Below are 25,408 nucleotides of genomic sequence, written 5' to 3' on the forward strand. Positions count from 1 at the left end.
ACAGTTAAACTACATTTTACAGTGGCTACTAGCATTTATGATAGCTACACCATCATTTTTTGGCAATTTAAAGTGGCTGTTATCATTAGTATATAGTACATATTATTTGGAGTAGAAGCAACGTTAGGCCTACTGTATGATAACTATTCATTTGGGCTTGAATATAATCCACCAGCATCTATTATCTCCATCATGAGGAAGCACATAAACAAGGCGAACCATTTCCAAAAGTAACAAGTAGAGGAAGTAAAAGCTGCATGGTGGTTTGTAGCTTCTACCGAATACAAGCATAATATCAAAGTTAGCTAAATAAAGGAAAAAATGTCTAGTCATAGCGTTAATTAAAGGAGGGGTTTCTTTTTTTTTTGACCTAACACCGTCACAAACCGGTGTTAACAGCAGCTAGCAAGAGCAAGAACCCTTCCTGTCTGCATAGACAAGACACAGCCACGCATCACGGCAGTGAGGACGTTAGGCTAACACCGTTAGCGAACTTACCTGTTCAACGTCCAGGGAGAAAAATCACGAACTCGAGAGTCTTTGTGTAATGTTAGCGCTGGTATGACATGTAGTCCTTCGTCCTCCGTTATCTCCGTTAGCTGCACTACGATGGTCCAAGGCGGTGCTCCTCTCACTTTAAGTGCGGGGAGGAAAGGCTGCCTCTGTACGGTAAACGTTGGTACTCGGTGCTCCAGTGAATCTTTTCTCTGATGAATTTAAATGTCTCACATTCTGTCTGGCCACGCCACATGGGCTGACAGCTTGGCTTGGCCGCGCAGTCCAATGAGAAAAGAGGCAGGGCTCTCGGATCCAGCCAGTGATGGAGTAATTCGTTGAACGCCCCCGTAGTCACAGAGAGGAAAAAAAATTAATGTTGAGATGGGGTTACTGGAGTTCAAACTCAGTCTCCTCTTCACTCGTCGCCCCCCCCCCCAAAAAAAAACACTCGTCCCTGCTCCGCCACACCGGACGACCAGTCTGCTGGCTGTAGCATCAGACCATAAAATGACAAGAAAAGTGTTCATTTCCACAAAAGATGGAAAGAAAACGAGTAACAAGATATTAGACTACACACAATAGATGTATTTAGTATTTAGTATTTGCAACTGGATCGAAATGTAACGACGCATGACAGTGCCCAGCTCTACTTGATTCATTTTGATTGGCCAAAGACGCACTCAAATGAACCCTTGGTACCCATGAGGGTGAGTGTCCAGGTGTGTCCTGGCCTTGTTGCAGAGCCCTACACCCGGCGTGCTTGGATGCAGCATACACTGGACATCAGTACTGTTTTACTTTGCAATATTTAATATAATAGTATCTGTATGTCCAGTTCTGTTATGAATATTTTTAAATAACTATTAATGTGAAATACAGTAACAGTGTGTTTTATTGACACCCATCAGGAACCGTATTTCGACCACTGAGGGCCTCCACACAGACACACATGGAGTCTTTCCCCCTCCTCAAACAGCAGCCTCCGGTCCTTCGCTTCCCGGTGAGCGTGGAAGTGCGGGCCGGTTTCGGCACACGTGGGCACCCACGTCGAAGAATCCTGTGAATCAGCCAATCACGAGGCGGGGGTGTGAAGTTTAATCCAATCAGAAGTGACAAGAGGGTGCTGTTGGGAGATAGGGTGATTAAAGGGCGGGGCCCCGGTGATGACGTAGCCAGGAACGCTCGTCTGACTTCTTGGGGTTACTTGAGTTCATAATTTCACATAGCATGATGTGCTGAGAAAACAGGGGTTTTCTTAATACCGTTGACCTACTGTGGCAGCGCACTGATAACAGGCTGCAAAAGCACAGGATGACCCTGTGATCAATAACTGAAGCAGACAGGTTCCGAAATCAAGTAGCTTTATTTATAGACTGTTTGACAAACACAGTAATGCACACAATGTATAATACTTCTGTTTAACAGAAATAGCTTGCTTTGTGGAAATTAATGAATTAATTAATTTCATAGCCCATATCGTTAAAAAAACAAATCTTATAGCATATATTGTTTACCAAAAATAATGTTTGTAGCACATTGTGTTTAATAAAAATAAATTTTATAGCAAAAAAGAGATAAAATATTTTTTATAATACATATTGTTTAAGATAAATCATTTTATAGATCATATTGACAAAAACAAAATTCTTATCATGTATTAATTCATAACAATGTTTAAAAGAAATGAATTGTAAAGCCCTGATGTTTCATAGAAATTCATCCCATGGCCCATGTTGATAATATAAATTATTGTTATAGCTCATATTGTTTAATATAAATTAAATTCATAGCCCATATTTTTTATTAACTTTTTAATCAACTTTTTATGAACTAACTCTTGATAAAAAATTATTCTATAGCAATTGTTTAAGAGAAATTCATTTTACAGACAATATTTATTGAAATTTCATAGCACATATTGTTTAATAACAATTAATTTTATAGCACATATTGATTAAGTGAAATTCATTTTAAAGCCCTGATGTTTCATAGAAATTCGTCCCATGACGTAGGTTATATAATAGAAATTAATTTCATAGCCAATGTGCAAAATCACAGAAGTGAAAGGGCCTGCTAGCTTAGGCAGCTCAGCATCAGTTTGCTGCTACACTCACATGACATACTCCTCTCACTGCAGCACATAACCAACACACCCTTTTAATCATGGCGGTGTATTTAAGCCCTCAGTGTTGTGCTTATTCTGTTGCTGCCTGCCAGCAACCTCACCGCTCATGCAAAAGATATGCTGCTACTTGCTGCCACTGCTGCTGTCAGCATTTTAAAGGCCCCATCTCCACCCCCATCACCACCACCGGCCACATCCACCTGTAGGGTCTGAGTCTAACCTCTCTGACCTGAGGCACAGGCAGTAGGTACGTCATGTTACAAATTAAGCTGAATATATCTAGTAATGGAACGCAAGTTTTCTTGTCTTTAACAAGTTTCAGTGATTCAGGGCTTTTAACATATTCTTCCCACAGTTCAAACTGTCTTTAGTCTTGGGAATCTACACTTAGGAATAAAAAAAAAACAAACTTCCCCAATAACAACACAAGATTGAGAACAAAGTCCAAATTCCTGTTTTCGACAAAAACACCAAACTTGACTGTCTTCACGGTGAAGGGTGACAGCCCAGTCTTGGACTGTAGCAAGCTCCACATCAATCCAGAAAGGCCGTACATTGTTTCACAGTGGAAAAATGTTCCAAACGTTCAATTTACCCTTCACAAATACACAGGGATTCACATAAAAATTAAATCTCAGTCTTAAAAATTCTTTCACTCTTACAAATCTCAGTTAAAATTTTGAAGTTCACCTTGTTTACATTAGAAGGAAGTGGAAATTAAATATATATTTTCCTTATTTTCTTAACCTCTTTAACCTCCATATGTAAGAACATATTTTCTTCTTACTGGTTTCTCAAATTCTGTTGGTACATTTGTCACAAATATCACTTCCTTCAATGCCCAGCTCCCTCGGCCCCGGAGAGACCCAAATTACTTACTATATGTCTTCCCACCATATTTAACCCTTCACCGCACTTGTTTTTGATGAAAACAGGTAGAATCTCTGCAACCATTGTAAGCAATGATGGTGCATGCTCGAATCATCTGCTACACATGATTTTGTCCCACCTCATTCTAAACTAACTCTGCTCTTACAAATAGATGCCTGTGCGGTCTAAGACGATGACTTGCAGACTGAATACTATTCAACCTTTGGTTTGTGCCCTCTCTCAAACCTTTCATTGCCAGTGTGCTTCTATAAGAGATGACAAGAAATGAGCAAAGACAGAGAGAGATTGGAGATTAAATCCAACAAAGCTCCCCGGCCAGACACGGACTGGGGAGGTTGCAGTTCATGGTCGCTGCTTTAACCATGAGCTGCCAGGGCGCCGTAACTTTATTCAAGACTCCATTAGCAACTTTACCTGACTGTCTGGACAGACATGAGCATCTTTTACCTGATGATTACTGTCAGATTTGTATGTGTAGCTGCTGAGTTCAATAAATGACACAAGACAATTTGAATAACAAATGTTGGAACTGTTTTTTTTTTTGGGGGGGGGGGGGGGGGGGGGGGCAAAGAAAATACAAAAGGTGACTTTATTACAAGGAAATAAAACATACAGAATGGCCTTGAACAATATATACAATTAAAAGTAGGCTTACACACAATAAAGCCTGTAGGTCTATTTATTGTGGTCTTTAACACGTGAGCTCTGATACTCTGAAAATGTGATTAAGAATTTTGTGTTTTGCTGTTTGTAGCATTTCTTGGTTTGGACTGCATTTTTCCTTGGATCTTGTGCTCTTGTGCTCTTGTGTGTACTTGGGTTATCATGATCATTTGGAGGAAGCTGAAATAAATTCTTCACTGCTGGGATTAGGGCTCGTCTTGGCCTTAAGAGTGCCCCGTTTCTATGAAGCTGGTGAACTCACGACAGACAGATTATAAATTAATTATAAATTAATGAAACAAATCAAAGCAGCAGAGCCTGAGACATCTTGACTTTCAGTTCTTAGCATGAGTCCAATAAGAAACATTCAATAACACCAGTTTTCATTTGACACTCTCTTTGGCCTGGTATTAACATCCGTCTCAGGTGATCCAATAACAAGTGGTCAGCTCTAACTACTAGCGCGAACACACCCAAGACGCGCTGAGCATGTGTCTGATCACTGACAGACCCCATTCGGAGCTGGTCTGAGCCACATGCGGCCACATTCTTTTAGCAGTGTGAATGCAGATGCTCCACGCCTCTAGTTTGTAATGCAGACTTTCTGTTATGTTGCGTAGCTGACATAATCCTGATGACATCAGCCTTGATAAATCTCCTTTGATAAATCAGCCATAGAGAATTTTATACAACTCTTGTCACAGCTGAGTGGGACATGACCAGTATACTGTCAGATTGTCCTGCATGCGTGTGTCAGTCTTTAACATTGTAGTTTCGGATCTTACTGATCTTGCCAGGGGCTCCAGGTCTGCTGGTCTTGGAACTGTGCGCTGGTGTTTTACAGGGGTTCATCCTCTGCTGGACTTCAGTTTGGGACTGGCTATGAATGGGAGCACTGACACCATGCACCTTCATCTGGATTCCAGCACCACCAGACTCAGACTCCTCCTTCCTGCTCAGCTCACCTGTACCTTTAGATGGAGACAAGAGAAGTACAATCTCAACAGCTGTTACAGGTGACACTTTTTCATTTGCAGGTGTCTTTAACCAAGTTTAGTTTCAAGTGGGTCAGTGGTCTGAGGTGTTTACCATCAGTGGTATTTAAACTATGTAGACCTTTCACCTCTTTCACCTTAGATTTACCATTATGCTCAACACGTGCTTTTTGTTTTGGTGCACCTGTACTGCTACAGAATCATAAATGGGCCAGTTTGCTCTTTATCTTGTGCCTTCGCTTTAATTTCACCTTGTAACTCACAGAACAAGACTGAAGTCATCCAGAGCGTCACTGGAAATCACCATAGTAACAGTGCATTTATCCATGGGTATGCAGAACAACAGTTTCTATTGTTACACTATGTCTGAAACAACTGACATTTTTTCTCTCTTTACACACATTTAGTGCATGTTGGAGTTTAGTGTCTAAGTTGAGGACATTTCCCCCCTGACTGCCTTCATGCCCTGCAGAAATTCATTATATCTTGCTTTTTCTTGTACACAATGAGAGGAGGTGATTTAACACAAGTGATAATGGTCAAGGAAGGAGCCTGTTCATCACAGTGGACAGAGAGAACACAGTTCTCCATGACACAGGCTTTCAGGGCACTGGAAAATACACAAAAATCCTCCTGAACAACTGCAGACAACAGCCTGAGCCTGATGTTTACTGTTTGTCCCAAGAACTTAATGGTGAGATGACGAGTGCAGCTCAGTGAACTTCATTTGAGATTCAAAGAAATATCAAACCATTTGTGGGAACTGTGTCTGAAAGGAAGAATGTGACTATGGAATATTTGCATTTGTATTATTAGTGGTGCCGGGGAAGCTGTGGCAGGGAGGATCCAGGCCAGCTAATTTTCCTTGTCATCAGATTTCAAAGAAAGATGGAGGGAAATAAGGTCACGGGCCAAAGAACAAGTGGTGTTTCATGCAGACCTGGATGCAAGCCTGGATCCAGATCTGATCATCACATGACATTTTCTCATAAACTGCTGCACAGACTTTATAAAACAGTCTAGCACATGAACCCATGGTTGCCTTTAATGCAAATAAAGATTTCAGATACAGATTTAACATTTCCAAACATCCCGTTCTCTTGCTCTTCCTGCGCATTTCAACTTCACAGTGACTCCTTGCTCACAGTGAAATAAGAGGAACTTTATCTAATCTTTATTCACTTGCCTGTTTATATCTGTGATAACCTTTTTGACCCTGTCTGTGCAGTTATCAGATGTGTACTGTAACCTCATGCCACATTTGTCTTGTTTCACAATTAGTCAATGGTGTGATGCTGATCACTGCATCTCAGCCTGAACGGGCGGCCGCTGCAGTTGAGAAACTGGTCCTTGGAGAGCTGACAGAGACTACAGCCGCACATTGGGCAACAGTCCTGACATCTGTCCTTCCCTGATCCAGACACTGCACTGGTGTTCACACTGGGTGCAGGGGTTGCAGCCACACTGTCGCTAACATGGAGGACTATGCCCACTGGTGTGATGATGTTACTGATTGTTGACACACTTATTAAATCCCTGGTTACAGTCTGAACTTATGTGAGGACTTGATGTATTTCAGGACAGGTCTAAAAGCTCTTCATGATCCTCTATATCCAACCTGAGACAAAGAGGCTGTTTAGGGCCCTGTAGCCCCCCCGCTGCCCCTGAACATGCATGAAAAAGAAAAATGTTGAGTCCACATATCCACCCACCAGACTTGTGTACTGAGACCATGTACAGCTGTTCCTTGTCCCTCTCTCTTATCTATCCCCCCATTTCTCTCCTCTCAACTCAACTGGTCAAGGCAGACGTCCCCCCACCCTGAATTCTGCTTCTGTTGGAGGTTTCTTCCCAATGTCACCAATTGCTGCTCATGGAGGAACTGTTTGGTTTCTCTCTATAATATTGTCAGGGCAACACCTTATAGATATATAGAAATGAACTGAACTGAGACCTCACAGAAACTGTGACATGCCACTTTCACTACGAGGTTGCTCAACTGCGAGGGGGTAAAATGAGACACAACTTGAGATCTCAGTTGTGTCCTTGGATATGAACTGAAGTCTTAACCTCTGAGCCGTCTTGAAACTCAAGTATTTTTCTGAAATCTTCATAATGGCTCTGACACTGGTCATTTCCCCAGTATGTGTGCACAGTCCTCTGCTTTACATACACAGCCCAACCTCTGCTTTATATGAGCTTATGAGCTGTTAATCTTGCAAAATACATCAAACCCTCAGCAGAGGATCCTCACATCATAGTTTTCCTTTAACTCTGCCAGTGTATGACATGCAAAACCTATTTATTACTCCTCTGTACAGTGTGTATAGGAATATCCTTTCAACCATAAACATTGAATTCTCTTAAGGCCCCACAAAGGCTTGGACTGCTCCTGCTGCCTTATATTCTTGTCTCCTTCATTACATGATAGAAAAGAAAGTAGTGTCGTCCCTGTCCTATAATGCAATTAGAATCATGTCTTCTAGAGTATGGCTGAAGTATTCATTGAAATATTGAAATATATTGAAATTGAACCATCATATCATCCAGATCACAGGAGCTGCAATTTTTTTGATTGAATTAAAATGTGTCACAACAGACCATAAATTAAGTATTGAGGTACTACAGAGACACCCTGCCCTACAAATCAAATTCTCCAGATGTAAATGAACATATAAAAATTACATAATCATAATTTTTCTAGGGTTTTTTTCAGTGAAAATCAAATCCAAAAATTACCAATCCACTGACATTGTGACTCATATCACAATAGCCTTTGAGCAAGACCCTCACACCTCAAGATGTTTCCAGGCAACATTATTCAAATGTAAAAACAACAGGGTGGTGATAAGTGAGACAGTTGGGATTAGTCAAAGGTGATAAAGAAATTAAAGGAAGAAGGCGAGATTCTTAGAGCTGGGTGAACCACAGATTTAAGTGTTTATGCTTCAGCACACACTTTTATCACAAATTCATCCCTGGACAAATTATAATGCAGGTAAGCCTCTGATCGCACTTTGGCAACGCAATGTATTATATGTTATTAAAAAATACAAGTTTTTACATACACAGACCCAGGTAGAGAATGATTTTCAACTTTTAGCTAGCTGACAGACGCTGGGAGTAAAGCACATACGCTGCTCTGACGTGTGTTTTTCTGGCCTGACAGGAGATACCAGAAAGACATTATGGTTCTGTGTGAAAGCCCCACATAAACCTATTTAATATTAAATTAAAATAATTTTTAAAAAACAGTCTGTGTCAGTCTACAAAAAAGTTTGTTGTTGAGCTCTGGTTATTCTGGTGTAGTTACCTTCTGAGAAAACAGATGGACTGAGTGTGTGGTCTAGTTTCTCCCACAGCTCCTTTAGCGATCGCAGTGATTCCTCTGATGACAACAGAGACCTGGAAAGACCTGAGTGGGTCTGCGGCCCCACATCCACTGAGCTCTGTGAGCGTCTGAGGGGAGGAGTGTTCTCTTTGTTCCTCGAGCTCTGAAGAAGAAGAAAGCAGGAGAGTGAGTTCATTTAATTAAAAATGCTTTACTTACAGGGTGTTGAAGAGAAAACTAAATGTTGTTTTGTTGCACTTTTTTCTATACATTTTCTATATTTTCTTTACTTCACAGGACATATTAAATGTATATATACAAATCTTAGATGCAGTTTTACACCAGCAGAGATTCATTCAGCATGAGGACTGAACTGTTATTTTTTATTAATGACTGCAGTATTTAAGACTATGCTGTTACCTCAGACCTCTCTGAGGTTATGTGACCCTGGGACCAAGGGTTGGCAGCCCCTCTTGTGGCAGGACCTCGGTCGTTGGTTTCAGGGAGGAGCTGTTCAGAAACAGTGCAGAGCGTCTGTCTCAGAGCATACTGCAGCTCCTGTAGACACAAGTACATGAGTGGAGCCACTGTGCTCTCTGCTGGTAAAACACATACCCAGCAGCAGCTTCTTTCTGACGGTGGCTGTCTTTAGTGATTGTCCTTCTCCTCTTTGACACATGGTGTCACCTGCTGCCCCCTCTCACCTGCCACTGATGCACCTGCTGAAGTGCACAGCTCATGGTCGCCTCATGTTATCTCCCTGCTGGACATGCTCATAGACCACTTTACCAATATTTGATTTTTAATATTTTCATTCAACTTTCTCCTGTCAAAAGTTTTTTAGGCACAAAAACAATAAACAGCAAACATCTAAATTATTTTCAACACCATGGTATCAGCATGAAAAAAACCCATCATTTTGTCCTTTCATGTGAACCCTGGTGAGACTGAACTTTCTGTAACTGATTCTGATATCAGGTCTGTTCCAGTTTTTTTTTTTTTAAAAAAGCTCAAACATTTTGGAAAATACACTTTCTCACTTTCTTTCTGAGAGTGAGATGAGAAATCTGACATGAATCTCATGCCTGTGTTAGATATACAGCCAGTACTTAGACTGGAAACAGCTGCTATTTTTCACACATAACCTGGTGTTTAGAGAAGAATGTGAATGTGTCCTCCTCACCGACACAGACCTCAGACCAGGTATACACACATATGTTTCTACATATAAGATGAGAGATGTAACGTCAGAGTAAAACAGTTTGTTTCAGGGTTTTGCTAATTTTCCTGAATGTGTTATTTTTAAAACCTACACAACAATCTCTAAAATGTATCAGTTTAATTTCAAATAACTGTTTATGAGTGATGGACATTTACATCCTTTTTATTTACATGTTCATCATTTCCCTGTCAGTGATCTCTTCATTTTATCCTCAAATAACTGTGAAGCAGCCTCCTTTGTAAAGTTTTAATATGAGCTCTATAAATGACTCATTGATTGACTGTTTATTGTTTATTAAAGATGACTGAGATACCATGGTGATGATGTATGTGTGATAAATTAATGGTGCGGGCACTATAAATAGCCACAGTCATATATAACAGTTGTGTGCAATGACAGCTGCTGTTGTACTAAAATGAACCCTGTAGTTACCACCTGACTTGGTGAATATGAAATGGTAAAATATGAAAGGATAAGTGTGATGAAGCAGAACCTGGAGCAGGTTGGAGCAGGTACCTGAGTGGTGAGCTGGTACTGCAGCTGTTCCAGAGCAGACAGCCGGTCATGCTGGTCTCCGTGTTTCTCTGTGGAGGAGTCCTTCTCTGGCTCCGCTGCCTCTGTTAGACACACAAATTTACTTTAGGGGTCTTTGGGTGATTTCCATTCTGCTTACTATACTTCCTCCTGTCCTTACTCCTCCACACATGGTGGACCCAGCTGGTGAGCCAGAGATGGATCAAGGTCTGCCATCGTCAATGATGTTCCAACTGCACATCCCTTAGAGATGATATTAAACACACAGTATACACCCTCTGCTGCTGGTAGGTATATTCATCAAAACAATAACAAAAGACAGTGTTAAGTGATGTTGTGAAGTACTGTGGGATTGTGGGAGTTGTTGGCTTCACCGGCATTACCGTCATTCCAGTCAGCTTCTCCTGGTTAGGATTCTTTCAGTGTGAAATGTTCAGGAGGTTTTTACCAGGAGCTAAATTAAAGGTCTCCTCCTCTCCATAACAAACAGACCAAGGGATAATAACTAGTAAAAACACTGAATAAAGCAGTTTCACTTTAAAAATCTTTCACCAATACTGTTCGGCGGATGCAAGATGTCTCGGAGGGGCTGGGAGCCGAGCTACCTCTACTGTTTGCTCAGATTGTTTTTCTAATAACACAAGATCAAGACATGCGATGACTAAAGTCCTTCATCTGATTAAAGTATATAGTTAAAAATAACCAGGATCTAAAATAAATGTATCTAAAAATGTAGCTTAAAACTGGGTATTGTCAGTAGTCAGTTTTCTTCTGGCAGACAAACACAACACCAATGCATGAGCAGGGAGCATATGACGTCATCAACAGGCGGCTATGATTAAAAATACAGATTTCGCTATCAAAAATGGCTGGAAATATTTAATACAAGTACACAACTCAACACCATACATAACATAGGTCTAGTCATTTTTAGACATTTTAATATGGAAGAGTTACATATTATAGCTTTAAATAAAATATGACTTGACTCTGCATCATGAGTAACTTGCTGAGGAAGTAAAACTTGACAAGGAGACATCAGTGAAGGAAATGAGGAGACATGTTTGCAGAATGGAAAGCATCCTATGAGAGATTCAGATAGTCTGTTCCTAGGGCTGAGATAAATGGTGATGGCAAAATATTAGGAACAACATCCAGTAAAGGTGAAACTCTCTGGTACAGTGTCAACAGAAACTGGATGATTTAAGCTCGACAGATCAAGGTTTTACTGCAGTGGTTGAATTGATGTTGATGGAAACGTGATGCCCCAGTAACTGAACTAAAACATTAAACCATGTTTTCCGATTGTATTTTCAGCTGAAGAACTGTTCAAAAACGTTGCATGGATGAGCTCAGTAGTAGTTAAATTCTTTAGTCTTTGTTAAACTGTTACGTGTTATCAGTAATGAAATCATGTACTTTGCATCTTTGCTGGTTAAAGGCTCAGTGTGTCAGTGATGATAGACTGCTGGGGTTCAGTCTGGATGGAATAATGAAGAACCAGAGACTCATGTTCTAAAGTATCTCAGCTCAAGCTTCTGTAAACCTTGTCAACATATCAATAGGTGAACATCGATTACTAACACTGTCTTATTACATCTATCAAGAAGTGAGTTTTAAAGACCACAGAGTGTTAATAGCACTGTGTGTGTGTGTGTGTGTGTGTGTGTGTGTTATTGTACCCTGTGGTCCAGCAGTGGTGATCTGGGCTCGAAGGCGGTTGCACATCTCTATCAGCTGCTGTTTGTCTCTGCTCAGACGGGCGATAGAGGACGCCGCCTGCTTCAGCCTGGAGTGCAGGACAGGAGGGTGCCTTCTTGCATCCTGGACGTTTTGAAACTGACCTGAGGTCTGCTGCTGCTTCAAGTACAGGTTCTCTTCTAGGAGCAGTTGTACCAGTGCACTCTGGGAGGAGGATAAGATGAAACTTGTCGCTGCAGCAGCTTACACAGTAACTTCCCACCAACTGACTGGTGAGTTGACCCCCTAAAAGACAACTATCTTTAACTGGAGCACTGAGATACAATAAAAGGAAATTCTCTTGCCCTCTTTTGACATTTGTGTGTTGGTGGCAGAAAACTGTCCCAACAGTAACGGGTCAGATTTAAACAAACCCCACAAATCTGGTCCAGACAGTCCCATGGATGGAACTGAAAGGTCAACTTCAACCAGTTTACAGATTTCCCTCAGTACCTGTTCTCTGATGTTGGCGAGAGCAGACTCTGTATGAGACCCTCTGTCCTCCTGCTTCATCAGGCCAGAGGTTTGGATACATTTGTCTACAAACAGACCATCTGAGGAAAAAGAAAAAAGGAGGATAAAAACTAACTAATACATACAACAATCCAACAAAAATAAAGATTTCAGTCTTTAATTGAAATTATATGCTAAACTATGTCTTTTGGACCAATATGTGTTAGAGAACAGCAGCCAGGTTTCACCAGCTGAGTATGGACATGACCCCAGGTTTCAGTTTAAAGAACCAGTTTACAATTAATCCATGTGGTGCTGTAATTTTGAAATGGCTTTTTCTTCTTCCACTGACTCACTAGTTTCAGTTTATTTCAGTAGGACCCCAAAATCAACTCACAGACACCTGAAACTTGCTCAACATAACTAATGCATCACAATGAAACACACATTGGCACTGGCTTTGTTAAAGTTACTTAAAGATGGAGTAAACTAATCTAATCCAGCACACTTTTCGTCACAGTCAGTGAACATCTCCTCATGGTCCACTAGCTGTCTGCTCTCTAGTGTTCCCACACAGCCCTGGCTCTGTAGATGGGAAACAAAGTGGCACCCAACACTATCCAGCCAATCAGCAGCAGGGGGTGTTTGTGCTCATGCACACAAAGGAAAGACGAACAGAGGAGGCAAGATGGGGGACAGGGGGCAGTGGGAGCAAGAGACGGTAAATCTGTCACATGATAAAGGATAGTGCCAATTTAAGGATTACGAAGGAGAAGGACAAGGAGCAGTGTGAGCCTAAATAATAATAATATAATATCTTATATCCTATAAGATCTTATAATAGATCTTATCCAGTGGCAGAAACGCTAACATCTCCTCTATTCAAGTCTAGTAACAATTCAATTTTGGCAGAACCTTAATAATTGATGTGGTATTCAAATGGAAAATATAACATCATTTGACACACACCAAATTCTAACAAATAAAGATAAATATCTGATATGGTCACTTTCATCATAATTATGGGTAAATGTCACATTCATTCATGTAAATGGAAAAATCAGAAGCCCTTGAGTGCAACGTTACATGTAGAACCTAAAAGATGGTCAAAAACTAGACAGTTTTGTGCACCTGACGAATTTGGATGTTTATCTGCAGTCTGACTACTAGTTTGAAATAAAACATAGTCAAAGTCTATCGTTGTGAAGCCACACCTGTTGGGCTGAATTTGGAGAGGATGTCCGTGGCTTGGGGAGGTGGTCCAGTGGCCATCTGGGCGCCAGCTGCAGGGGTGATGGAGGTGGTGGCAGGGGCTCCTGGATGCCGAACTGCCTGAGGAGGGGAGGGCTGTGGCTGGGCCTGGGGAGGGGGTAGGGGATGGCTGAGACCCTCCATGTCCTTCCTCATCTGGGTGACCACAGCCCGGAGGATGTTGTTCTGCTCCTGCAGATGACAGATCACTTCTGATGCCAGAGAGTCAACCTTTGGTGTGAGACCCTGTGTGCAGATAAACACAAACTCATCTCTTCATGTTTTTGTATCATTTCACTTAAGGTTAACTGCGAGTACAGCATTTACTGGAATATTTACTCAAGATTTGCAGCACTTAACAGCAAAACTGCATAAATCTGCTTACTAAAGGGCAGCACCAAGGCAGGTGGTAACATCCTGGTCACTGTTTTACATGACACACAAAGTGGGAGACACACTATAGCAGAAAGAAACAGTGAGTGAGAGAGACATGTAGAGAGAGAAACACAAATTAAAAGATGCATTACAAAGTCACTTTACCAGAGCCAGTTAGCTTATTTTCACATGACTTCACCTGGTTCACAGCAGCTTCAGTCCACTGTGATATGATTCTGTAGTAACATTTACGTGTATGTGTACTTCACTTGAGTATATAAACTGTTACGCAATGTTACGTCATACTTCAACTACCCTTTCAGGTGAATTATTGTATGTTTTACTGCATTACATTTATGTGAGTGATATACTGAATAGTATTTTACATAGAAACCATAGCAGTAACAGATTGATTCTGGTGGCTTTTTGTTGTGAAAAAATAAGATGTATGTAAGAGCCTGAAAACATGAGGAAAATAAAACTGTGGATTCTTTTGTGACAGTTTTGAATACTCTGTCCAAACACTGAACTGATAAGAGACAGATTAGTTGTGGAACTACCTGATGTGTATGACTGATCTCACTCTGGAAAAACAAAGCCAGACAAAGTGGGGAGATAAAATGACAGCAGAGCAGTGTAAGAGCAGCCAACATAGACTGATGCTCAGTTGACAGTTTTGGAAAAAAAGAAAAAGGGGATGAGTGACAAACTGGAAATGACAAACGGTCAAAGTGCAGGAAATTTAGAAAGAATCCCTCACATCCAAAGATGAGTTCTCCTGCTAATGAGCTGACATGTGTTTTTCTATTAAGGGTTAGATTAAGAAGCATCATCAGTAGGATGGCTTCTGAGACTTTCTGACTGATCATAAACCACTCAAAACCACAAGCTCTCGAGACCCGACATCCTCGTATCAAACAGTTCAGGTTGAGACTCATGAGATACACCTACACTACTACACTACACTATAATACAATAACTCCAGTCAGCTTTCACTCTACATACTGACTCATACTGATACAGTATATTTTGCTTATATAACTTGTCTAAATCAGAACCTGTATCATTTTTCAGATTTCAAACAGTTTATATTTTATTTTATTGATATTAATCAGAAAAATTGTGGGATAGTGCTAAATCTCTCTAAAGTGTGACACGGACAAAAGGTTTCCCGTCTACTCAGCTTTTAGATGTTATCAAATTGACTGTTACTACTGTTAGAAACTGACTTGAGTACAGAAACAACTCCTATCAGACGTTGATAAGCTATTGGGGGTGGGGGGGGGGGGGGGGGGGGGGGGGTGTTCCAGTGCAATCCAACCATCCAACCTACATTTTGAAAAGGCATATAAATCCACCCACTTGATGCCGTTTAGTCAGCCAGGACTGTACCATAGATGTTTTTAGTCCTGTGGGAACTTCTGCACTGGAGACATGAGGGTGATGTGACATTCTGACATGAGTGTGAGTCTACAGCTGGTTGTGTCGCTGACCATGTTGCCATACTGACAGACAGTTTTCATGCTGACTGTATGACATGAAGTGAAAGATGAAGTCATGGTCAGCTCAGGATGTTTAAGATTATAACAAAGTCAAGAGAAGATTACATTTCTGTGGCCTTTCTGCCATCTGCACAGTCTGTAGAAATACCAGCTGTTAGCTGAAATAAGTGGTTGATTAGCTGTATCATCATATTCAGTGGTGTATAGATTAAACAGCCATAATGTTCTAACATCCTCAGAGAAAGCTGAACCATGCAGCCTAATGTCTTGAGATAATAAGTCAACAAATATATCATGTCTTGCTATGTGGAGCTTCTTCTGAGGATTTAGCTTGAGTGCTTTGTGAGTCATATGAGAAGGTTTACATGTAGAGGGCCTTGATGTGTTTTTCCTCCTGGTGCCAGTGGAGCCCACACAAGCTGGTATGTTGGGGGCCCACCAAGCCAGACTGAAAGGCCACCATGCCTCTCAGGATGCTCGAGGAAAAGGCCAAAGGCCAAAACACGGGACAGCTCTAAATCCACTCGTGGAGAACTATGTGGCCTCAGCTGGATTGAAGATACAATACCCCCATGTGACATATGGGGGTGTGGGGGGGTTGAGGGTGGGCTGTAAGAGGCTAGTTAACCCTTATGAGGATGAGAAAAAATAAAATGTGCCCAGCATTATTGCCTTAAGGGTGATCCATACTTTCTGATGATACACTGCGAGAAAGATCATCTGCAGATAAGTAAGTGCTATTACTCAGTGAGCTGTGACATGTGCTCCTCAATACTCGTCATGATCATGGGAGCAGGGAGAAAACAGTGCATGAATGGTGCTAAAGCTGGCATTGCTCTTTGAGGGAAGAGAATCTGCAGTGGCTGAATCTTAGTGTCTGTATCGTGAGAAGTAAACTTACAGAGCAGAGGAACAGGAAAACAGCAGCAGGTGTAGTTTTCCAGTCAGTCAGTAGTATGCTCTGTATGGTTATTTTTATGGGAGGTGTGTTCAGGGCACAGCTCTTGGTATTTCACTAACAGGGATCACTACAGTGAACAGGTCTATCCTCTGCATGTGACATTATGGCCTGAGCATAGTTTAAGAGGGAAGGTCATGAAATGTCAAAAATACAAGAGTTCATCCTCAGTTCATGTTGTGGCAAAACAGGAAATGAGATTTCTTGTGTTCATGTGGAATTGTTGTCTTCATAGAAAGGTTTGTGTACTTTGTGGTATTTTAGATAGATTTTCAATAACTAAAATTTTTAAGCTCTTATACAAGTAATTTTCCTCTTTCTTCCTTAAAAAAAATTCCAATGAAAATTAACTATAAACTCTGTTGATTATCTATTTAGTAGTAGGAATATTGGGCAGTGATTTTAATAAGCACCATACGTTGGGTGGTGTTCTAAACGCCTGCTGCCTTCAGGCCACAGGGGTAGGAGGTAGTGGTGATGAATGGGTCAAGCACATGACTTTCCTCCAGGAGGCATAGTTTTCGGGAAGTCAGTCTGTCTGTTCCATTCTCGTAGAGACGATGTCTCAGTAACATCTTGATGGAAATTTAGCACAAACATTGACTTGGACTCAAGGATGAACTGACTGGATTTTGGTGGTCAAAGATCAAAGGTCAAGGTCACGGTGAAATCACAAAACGTGGCTTTGGTCGTGAACACAATATCTCCGCAACACCTTGTGGGAATTTCTTTAAATTTCTTTAGATTTATATTTTGGTGCTCAAAGGTCAAAGGTCAGTGTGAACTCACAAAATACTTTTTAGCCATTACTCAAGACTTCACAGATCAATTATGACAAAATTTCACACAAATGATGAATATTTTACGTGAGTCTGGATAGACAGGGATGTAATCTGAAACTAGTCTGAGAGGTGGAGGCATACAACCCAGAGGCAGTAATTCTAGTTGTATTCAGCTTTGGTTAGGTTTCGCAGTTTGGTTAGGTTTAGGCCCCAAAACTACATGGTTAGGTTAAGGAACTGATCAGGGTTTGGGTTTAAATAGACCCTTTTTACATTGTTAACTTCATGGTAGAAAAACGCAGGTGTAAATGGCCACATTGGCTATACACCCCAGATGCAAATAGCTACAGACATCTGGGCACAAATAGCATCTGCCAAATTAATAACTGTAAATAATTAATGAAATTGCCTTTGTTGTGCCAAGTGTGTAAGTGCGCACGGAAACTCTGGATCAATCTTGCTACTGTATGATAGCAACCAGTCTTTAAAATCAGAGGAAAGACAAACAAGAAACAGCTGGAAGCAACAAACATCAACAGGCTCGAGGAGGCATTAGTGGTGATGCTCATTTATCTAAACTGTTACAGACTCTGTACAATCACAATCAATGTTGTGTTTTAATGAAGATAAACTTATAATAGATGTGTAATTGTACACAACTCGACATACATGAAAAGTGTTGTCCATCTCCTTATTAATGAAATTGTATTTCTATTTCTCACTTTCCTGTCTATGCCAACATGTTAGTGGCGATGGAGAGAGTACAGCAGTAAATACAGCAGCTGACATATTGTAATTATAGTGACTTTTCTTCCGTAATTGTATCTTTCTGTAATAAGATTCTATAGATCTGAGCTGATCACACAGACTCTGAATATTTCAATTAGTGTATTAGAATTTCTGAACCTTCTCTTCATTGTTACTGCTGCTTGAAGCACAACTGTTTAAAGCATTCAAACTTTTTTTTTTCTGAGGCACTCCTTTAAGACTTTTAAATCATGGACTAACTTTGTCATTCATGTATAGTGAGTCAGCTACAGTCCACTGCTTGTCTAAGTATTTAATCCATGATTAAGATATGAGCACATTTTAGATGCAAACATATGAGGTGACCCGATACTCAAGTGGTTAGGATGCATTCCACACCGGTGCATGTCAGTCTCCTACTCACTCTCCTCATGTTTCCTGTCTGTCTTCACTGTCACTGTCAAATAAAGGCGTAAAAATACCCCCAAAAAACAATAATACAAAAAAGATAGAAACACATAGGTTTGTACCCTCAGTGGGCCGTGCAGCCTGCTGGACTGGGCTGATCACCACATCATCTATTGCTCTCCCTCTTGCTTCCTCACTATCCTTTTCTCTCTGTCTCTCAGATGTTTTATTTATGTTTTACATCTCCTGAGGGCCACATTGATCGTTGAGAATATTGTTGCAATAATGTGGCCACTAAGACAATATTCTCAAAAGCGGAGGAAATGTGGTAGCTCCATATGAAAAAATAAAGTCTGATGTTCAGACTGTCCCACTGAGAAAGCCTGTTTTTCCTGTGCAACTCTATGTTTTCTTGAAGGACTAGAGACAGTGTTTATGAGCAGGTGTCTCACGCCAAAAGGGATTTGACATCTCTGATTTCTGACTCAGACTGTGAGGCTACTGTGCCCTGAAACTGAACAAAGAAATGCACCATTTAAATGTTGGCACTTTCTTTCAAAAAGTATTATCCATGAAACGACACTGCCTGCCGTCACAGAATATGATGAAACACATCTTTTAGAGAACAAAATATGCGTCTTTTTTATATTTCTTTTAGTCATTGGACTTTCACAGTTTAAATCAAAAACAAAGACAAAGACAATCATGGCTGACATTTTTGATAATGGAATAAAAAGAAATCTTATTTTTCATCTTTGGATTTAAAACTTCAAATTCAAACAACACTTTCTTTTTATTTTTTTTTAAATTCCTGTTTCTGAAAAGAAACTTAAACTCAAAACCACTATGACCCATCTCCTGGTTCTTATTAAAGCTTCTGTCAGTGTTCACAGTGGGAGGTGGATGTATTCTCACCTGTATCGCCTGGTCTCTCTCCGTTTTAACAGATCGTAGTAAGACAGTCAGGTCCTGCAGCTCTTGTTCTTTCTCCTTCAGCTCTGCTTTTGCCTGACAGAGACCAACATCAGACCTCTGTAAGTATCTTTATTGATCACATTAACAGCCTGGAAGCATGCACTATAAATGAGTGGCAAAGCTGCTGTTTGCTCACCATCAGACAGATTTAATGAGTTAATCACTGCTTGTGATACATTTTGCATCTGGAGTCACAGATGTTGCAAAACAAGTGTGCTGAAGATATAAAACTCCAGAAACATTTGTAGTATAAAGAGCAGCTTTACTGTCAGCAGTGTGATTTGGCTTGTGGCCTTCATCAGGCTCATCCAAGTGCCAGGAAGCACAGTGTCTTGGATGCACCATGTGTCAGCAATAAGGCGTGACTGTTTCCCAGATATGATAACTTGACTGGTTGCTCATTCTGCTGGATTTACTAAGAATGACACAAGAAAGAGAAAGTGCAAGTAGTGGAGGTGGAAGGAAAAAAGATGATTGGGATGATTGTGATTAACACTACATGATTACAGCATAGTGTCTGAAAAAAGATGGATGAAGCTTGCAACGAGACCTGTGGGTTGCAGGTCAGAGGTGGGATTTATCTGAAGTCATCAAGGTCAGAGAAGAAATGATGATATAGTGATCTTATTCCACAATATTTAGTCACACATCAAGTCCACATGAGAAGAACTGTCACATGTATTAAACTGTTCAGGTGTGCACCAGTGAAGCCACATACACTCTGCAGGGGGGGTTGTGTGATGTACGAGAAGCTGACCTGATCTCTAGCCTGGGTCAGGTCTTGTATTAGCTGCTCATTGGCGAGGTAGTGTTCAGCCTTCAGGTCCTCACAGCGTCCCTGCCACTCCAGCTCCACCTGGACTCGCTTCTGTTCTAAGGCCTGTTCTCTCTTCAAACTAGCACTCAGCTGCTGCTTGTACCTGACAACACACACACATACACAACAACTCAGATCAGAGCATATAACTCATGTCTTCAAAGCTACATAATCAGAATAAGTCTTTTTATCACATCCCTGTCACATCCCACCTCTCCGTCTCCCCCCTGCTCTTTTCCAGCTCGGTCCTAAGTTTGGTCTCTCTCTCCTGCAGAGCGATCATCTCTGTGTCTTTCACAACCATCTCACTGGAGACATCGCTGATATACTTGTCCCAGCCCGTCTGAGTTGTTTCTACCTCTGTATGAAGCCTTTGAAAACACACACACACAGGTTCTCTGGTTAGTGCCAATATGATGATTTTTGGTCTTTTTTCCATCAGTGTCTGTCTCACCTCTGGATTGTCTCATCTTTCTGTTCCACAGCCTGCTGCTGATCTTCCTGTATGCGGCGTATCTGCGCAGCAAGAGCTTCTGTATTCTCCTGCAGTTTGGCAATGTGTCTCTCAGCCTTCTGCAGCTGCACCGTGTGGGCCTGACGCTGAGCCTCCAGCTGTGCATCACACACCTTCAGAGCCTGGACCGCATGCTCGTGTCTTGACAGAGACAGTCATAAAGACATTAAGAGATATTTAGGTATCGTTTCTTTCACAGCTGATTTGGCTTTTATGCACAAAAAAATGCAGATTATCCAGTAGAAGGAAGCAGGTGACCAAATTAAATGAAACTAATTAAATTAAAGCTTAACTATTTCTCATTCTTAATGTATTGTAATTATAAAACATTATCACGTTTTACCAAAATTGACAAGAATTATACACATGAATTTTGGTGTCATTTGGAGCATGTATCTGTAACCTAGGAAAAATTCTTTATTGATAGTTTTTTGTCAAAGCTCCACCTGCTGATCTGCATCAAATTTGACGTGCACAGTCTGTAACATACACTGGATATGCAAATATGGTGAAATTTGAAAGCTGTTTTATTGACTTATATTGGAAAACATGCTGTTGCGCCCCCTAGCGGTGGCCTGACAGCAGATTTTACATGGCAAACCTGCAAGTCACCACTGAGGTCCTCTAAAAATCTTTTTTTTTTTTTTTTTTTTTTTTTATATTTAGCAAATTTGCAACAACTACATAGAGACAAATATGGGCGTGGGCTATACCAGGAGATGCAACTCAATATAGGGAACATGTAAAGTATTTGAATTTACAATCCACTGTTAGTGATTTAAGAAGCAAAATGCTTTGATGTTTATTATAGTAACTCTTTATGGTGATTCACTTCCTCCAAAATTTAACCTTCGCATCCTCAATGCTTTAGTCTGCACAACCCCTTTTACATATGGAACAACAACAACAGTAATAATAATAGTAATAACAATAATAATAATAATAATAATAATGTCATCTGATATTTAATTTATATTTAACCTTTATTTACAGTGTACGGGTAATCTGGCAGATCATGCAGGCTCTTTTACAGCAACACCCTGTAACGAGCACAAGGATGAACAGACAAATGAATAAAACAGGGATGTCTTTTTTGAGATCAGCTGTCTGACTAAACTAACTGCATGACACCTGAGTGGCATAACTCGTAGCACTGGAGACTAAAATGGTTGATTCCTCGAGGCAGCTGTGCCAAACAGTTCACCATTAAATATCACAGCATGAGCACATACACATAGCACTGTCAGAAAATGGTTTAGGTCACTGCTCACTGGTGTGCAGGAGAGAGCTCATCATGATGACTGTGTATTTCCATCTTGAAACTGTAGTGAACCAATGACAGTGTCATAAATACAGATTCAGACAGCCAAGGATTCATACATAATATTATCTAAGGAACCAATCCTGTCAACTTGTGGGAACAGGGGGCGGGGCTAAATAAACCTGAATGCTTGTCAGTACAGAGAGCAACAGTTAGCATTAGAACAACCACTTACACTGTGTCAGCCACTGCCAGTTACAAGCTAACAAACAACATAAACAAATAAAAGATGCCAACTACGCTAACCGTTCTGGTCCGTCTGCTAGTCTCTGATTCTGGTCTCAACAGACTCCTCATCTGAGTCTGGGTCTGACTGTGGCTCAAACATGTGACTGAGTCTCTCTGATGTTTTCTCCTCTAACCATCTTGATACTCTCTGCTCTTTCACCTGGACACCTGGAGCAACTGGGTGGTGGGTGGGGCAAAAGGCCTGATCCAGATTTCTCAGTGAGGAAGTAAGAAGAGATGTAGTTCCAGCTCCAGTTTTAATTTTTTCCCCACAAAACCATGTTAAACTAAATATTAATCATAGCAGAGGATTTTTACACAGTTTAAAACATGTCTGTACGAACGTTAAATAAAATATATGGGATCAGCAAAAGTTAAATGATCCTCCCTCATGCAAAGAAAATTCAGATACATAACCCACCCCCTTTATGATTACACTGCTGTCACAGTGATATTTTTCCTGTCTGAAGTCACACACTTGTATACATGCATAGACGTGAAAAGGTTACATGTATTAATAGCCAGGAATTCAGCTTTAACCAAGTGCTTCAGTGCATGTAAATGTACTGAGTGACACATTCAGTAGAGTCCTTATAAACTAGTTTTGTAGAGGTTATAAACTCTTAACAATCCCCCTCATCCCTCAGGTAAGTTTTCTGTCTGAGTGTATCTGTGATCGCTATAAACTGAAACTAATGCTGAACCATGAAACACTGCACAGCTGGTGATGTGCCAGAACACACCAGACCACTGTGACAAATGTGGCATCGGTGGAAAGGTTACATGTTGTTAGGTGTCCGCAGCTGAAACAAGCACATGTGGAATTAATGTTTTGTGGATTCATTACAATATGTCTGATTCCTCTAGATGGAAAAAATGACTTTCAACCAACCAACTGCCAAACTGTCTGACAGTTTATCAGCTTAATGAGTCACAAGGAGAGTCCAAGCGTCACAGTCCGTCCCTCTTGGACCTGCTGTTGAGTTCATGGTTGTTTTTCATTGTGCCCTTGTGTGTTTTCCTGCTTATGTGATCATATGCCCCGCTCTGATTAGTTTCACCTGTGTCTCACTGTCTTCTCTGTCACTAGACAATTTGGTCAGTGTGTCCCCCTCACTCTTGGTCACTTAATCTGTTTTGTTGCTCTGTGTTCTGAGACAAGTATCCTGTTGATGTTCCTGCTGGGTTGCTGCTCACGTTTCCTGAGGTTTTTGCCAGTGCTTCTTCCTGCCTGTAAGATTTGGACATTCTTTGTGGTTATTAAAATACCCTCACTGCACTTACCTGCCTCTGTGTGTGCATGTGTCTCTGTATTGGGTCCAGAAAACATTGAACATTAACACCAGCTGGCTTTCTAGAGAAGACTGCTTTTCTTTTGAATTAAAAATATACAGTACCCCAAAGAGTAATATACAGCATCCCATATATGCTTTTAGAGGAATATGATGTTGAATTTACATTTCAGAGGAGACTGAGACTGTCAGTGTCTACATGATCTGATCAAAGTTATTCTGGAACATGTTTTCTTATCACTGTTGGCTCTATTCATTTTCTATTAGTTGATTAAAAAGGTTCAGCTACTCATATCAATTACATCTACAGCTACGCAATAATATCTCTTTTGTGAATACTATTGAAAAGCAGCCTGATTTCTTTCATTAACTGACAACTGTCTGTAATGATCTTACTGACAGCACAGAGTTTATGTGGACTACCCAGAGGAAATGGGGTTAGATGTGTAGTAAAAAGGTCAACTGTTATATAAATGATCTCACTGTATACTTGTCTGTGTGGATACTCATACAAAAGCACAGAAGCTCAACTTTCATTAGATACTGCTGTGTTTTAAATAATCAATGAAGGTTGGAGACTTAATTCACTCAATTTGTGTCACTGTCAGAAGCCTGGGGCAGACGTGCTGCCAGTACTCTCCCTGTCTTCTCCTTCTTCTTCTTCTTCTTCTCCTTCTTCTCCTCCTTCTTCTTCTTCTTCTCATTCTCCTTCTTCTTCTTCTTCTTCTTAAAATTGTTTTAATTCATCTTCTTCTTATTATCATTATCATTATTATTATTATTTGTAGTAGTAGTGGTTGTGGTGGTAGTGAAAAGAGTAGTATTAGCATTAGTATTCATTTATATATTTATTCATCTTTTTCTACTTTTCTCTCAGCTCCATCAGCGCTGCATTGCCTGCAGTGGTGTGCACACAGCAGAAACGATGACCACAGTGACCTCCTGGCAGAGGCAGACTGGCCGCCATGATGTTGTCAAATGCTCAAAGCCAGTGTTCAGTGTCTCTGTGGTTACACTTGTTGATGTTCATCATGTGACAGACTCCGCCCACCACCCTCTGACCTGCAGGACTCTGCTGCTCTGTTCACACAGAAAGCAGAGAGGGACTTTGATGGTTGGATGGCTCGATCCAGGACCTGATGGGCGAGCAGTGTTTACGTTACACAGAGGATGCCACAGCCTCCAATTTCCTGCTGGAATCTGATTCTAAGATAATCGATCTTGCTCTCCAAGGACGCGACAGGTAGTGTGTTTAACCTTTGTCCACCAAAATCTAGTCAGTTCATCCTTTAGTCCAAGTGAATGTTTGTGCCAGATTTGATTAAATTCCCTCTAGTTGTTCCTGAGATAATGCGTTCCTGACAATGGGAGGAGCAGACGAACAACCTGAAACATAACGCCTCCGAACATAAAAACAACCAATGAAAACAAACAATTATGGTGTCTGGACATAGTTGTGCCATCATTTTTATTCCTGCTCCTTGTTGCTACAGCTATTTTTACAGAAAAATAACCTTACACATTCTTAAAACAGTTGTAAATGATGAATTTTTCTTTCTGTCTCTGTGCTCCTGCAGTAGCTGCCTCTAACTGGCTCTGACTGTCTGACTGAGAGGACTTTGCGTTGTTCATGACTCACCTCTTAATACTGTCGTCATCCTTCTCCTTCAGCTTGGTCTCCATCTGTTTCACCTCATCCTCAAGCTCCTTGATCCTGAGACAGAGGACAGTCAGCAATCCCCAAACACATGTAGATACACACCCATGTACACACACACATGACAGG

General features: G+C 40.8%; 2 protein-coding genes across 4 annotated transcripts in view; both read right to left on the reverse strand.

Annotated features, from left to right (window-relative positions):
* Positions 1 to 882, reverse strand: part of fasn (fatty acid synthase) — a 33,926-nt gene extending 33,044 nt beyond the window's left edge. Inside the window, exon 1 of the mRNA XM_071462621.1 lies at positions 499 to 882. The gene's annotated coding sequence lies outside the window, so the exon portion shown is untranslated. The remainder of the gene's footprint in view (positions 1 to 498) is intronic.
* Positions 883 to 4,068: 3,186 nt separating this feature from the next.
* The window catches only part of ccdc57 (coiled-coil domain containing 57), a 38,203-nt gene continuing 16,863 nt past the window's right edge, over positions 4,069 to 25,408 (reverse strand). For all 3 annotated transcript variants that reach the window (XM_071462623.1, XM_071462622.1, XM_071462624.1), the window contains 12 exons: positions 25,262 to 25,336; positions 20,722 to 20,922; positions 20,480 to 20,638; positions 20,208 to 20,370; positions 19,391 to 19,483; positions 13,667 to 13,949; positions 12,453 to 12,553; positions 11,942 to 12,164; positions 10,242 to 10,342; positions 8,924 to 9,061; positions 8,486 to 8,666; positions 4,069 to 5,148 (listed from right to left, as the gene is read on the reverse strand). In XM_071462623.1, coding sequence (XP_071318724.1) covers positions 4,931 to 5,148; positions 8,486 to 8,666; positions 8,924 to 9,061; positions 10,242 to 10,342; positions 11,942 to 12,164; positions 12,453 to 12,553; positions 13,667 to 13,949; positions 19,391 to 19,483; positions 20,208 to 20,370; positions 20,480 to 20,638; positions 20,722 to 20,922; positions 25,262 to 25,336 — 1,936 coding nt within the window. In that variant the 3' untranslated portion in view covers positions 4,069 to 4,930. The remainder of the gene's footprint in view (positions 5,149 to 8,485; positions 8,667 to 8,923; positions 9,062 to 10,241; positions 10,343 to 11,941; positions 12,165 to 12,452; positions 12,554 to 13,666; positions 13,950 to 19,390; positions 19,484 to 20,207; positions 20,371 to 20,479; positions 20,639 to 20,721; positions 20,923 to 25,261; positions 25,337 to 25,408) is intronic.

The sequence above is a fragment of the Trachinotus anak genome, unplaced genomic scaffold, assembly GCF_046630095.1.
Source record: "Trachinotus anak isolate AG129_WGS33_773 ecotype Australia unplaced genomic scaffold, CSIRO_AGI_Tana_v1 ptg000025l, whole genome shotgun sequence".
Taxonomy (NCBI): Eukaryota; Metazoa; Chordata; class Actinopteri; order Carangiformes; family Carangidae; genus Trachinotus; species Trachinotus anak.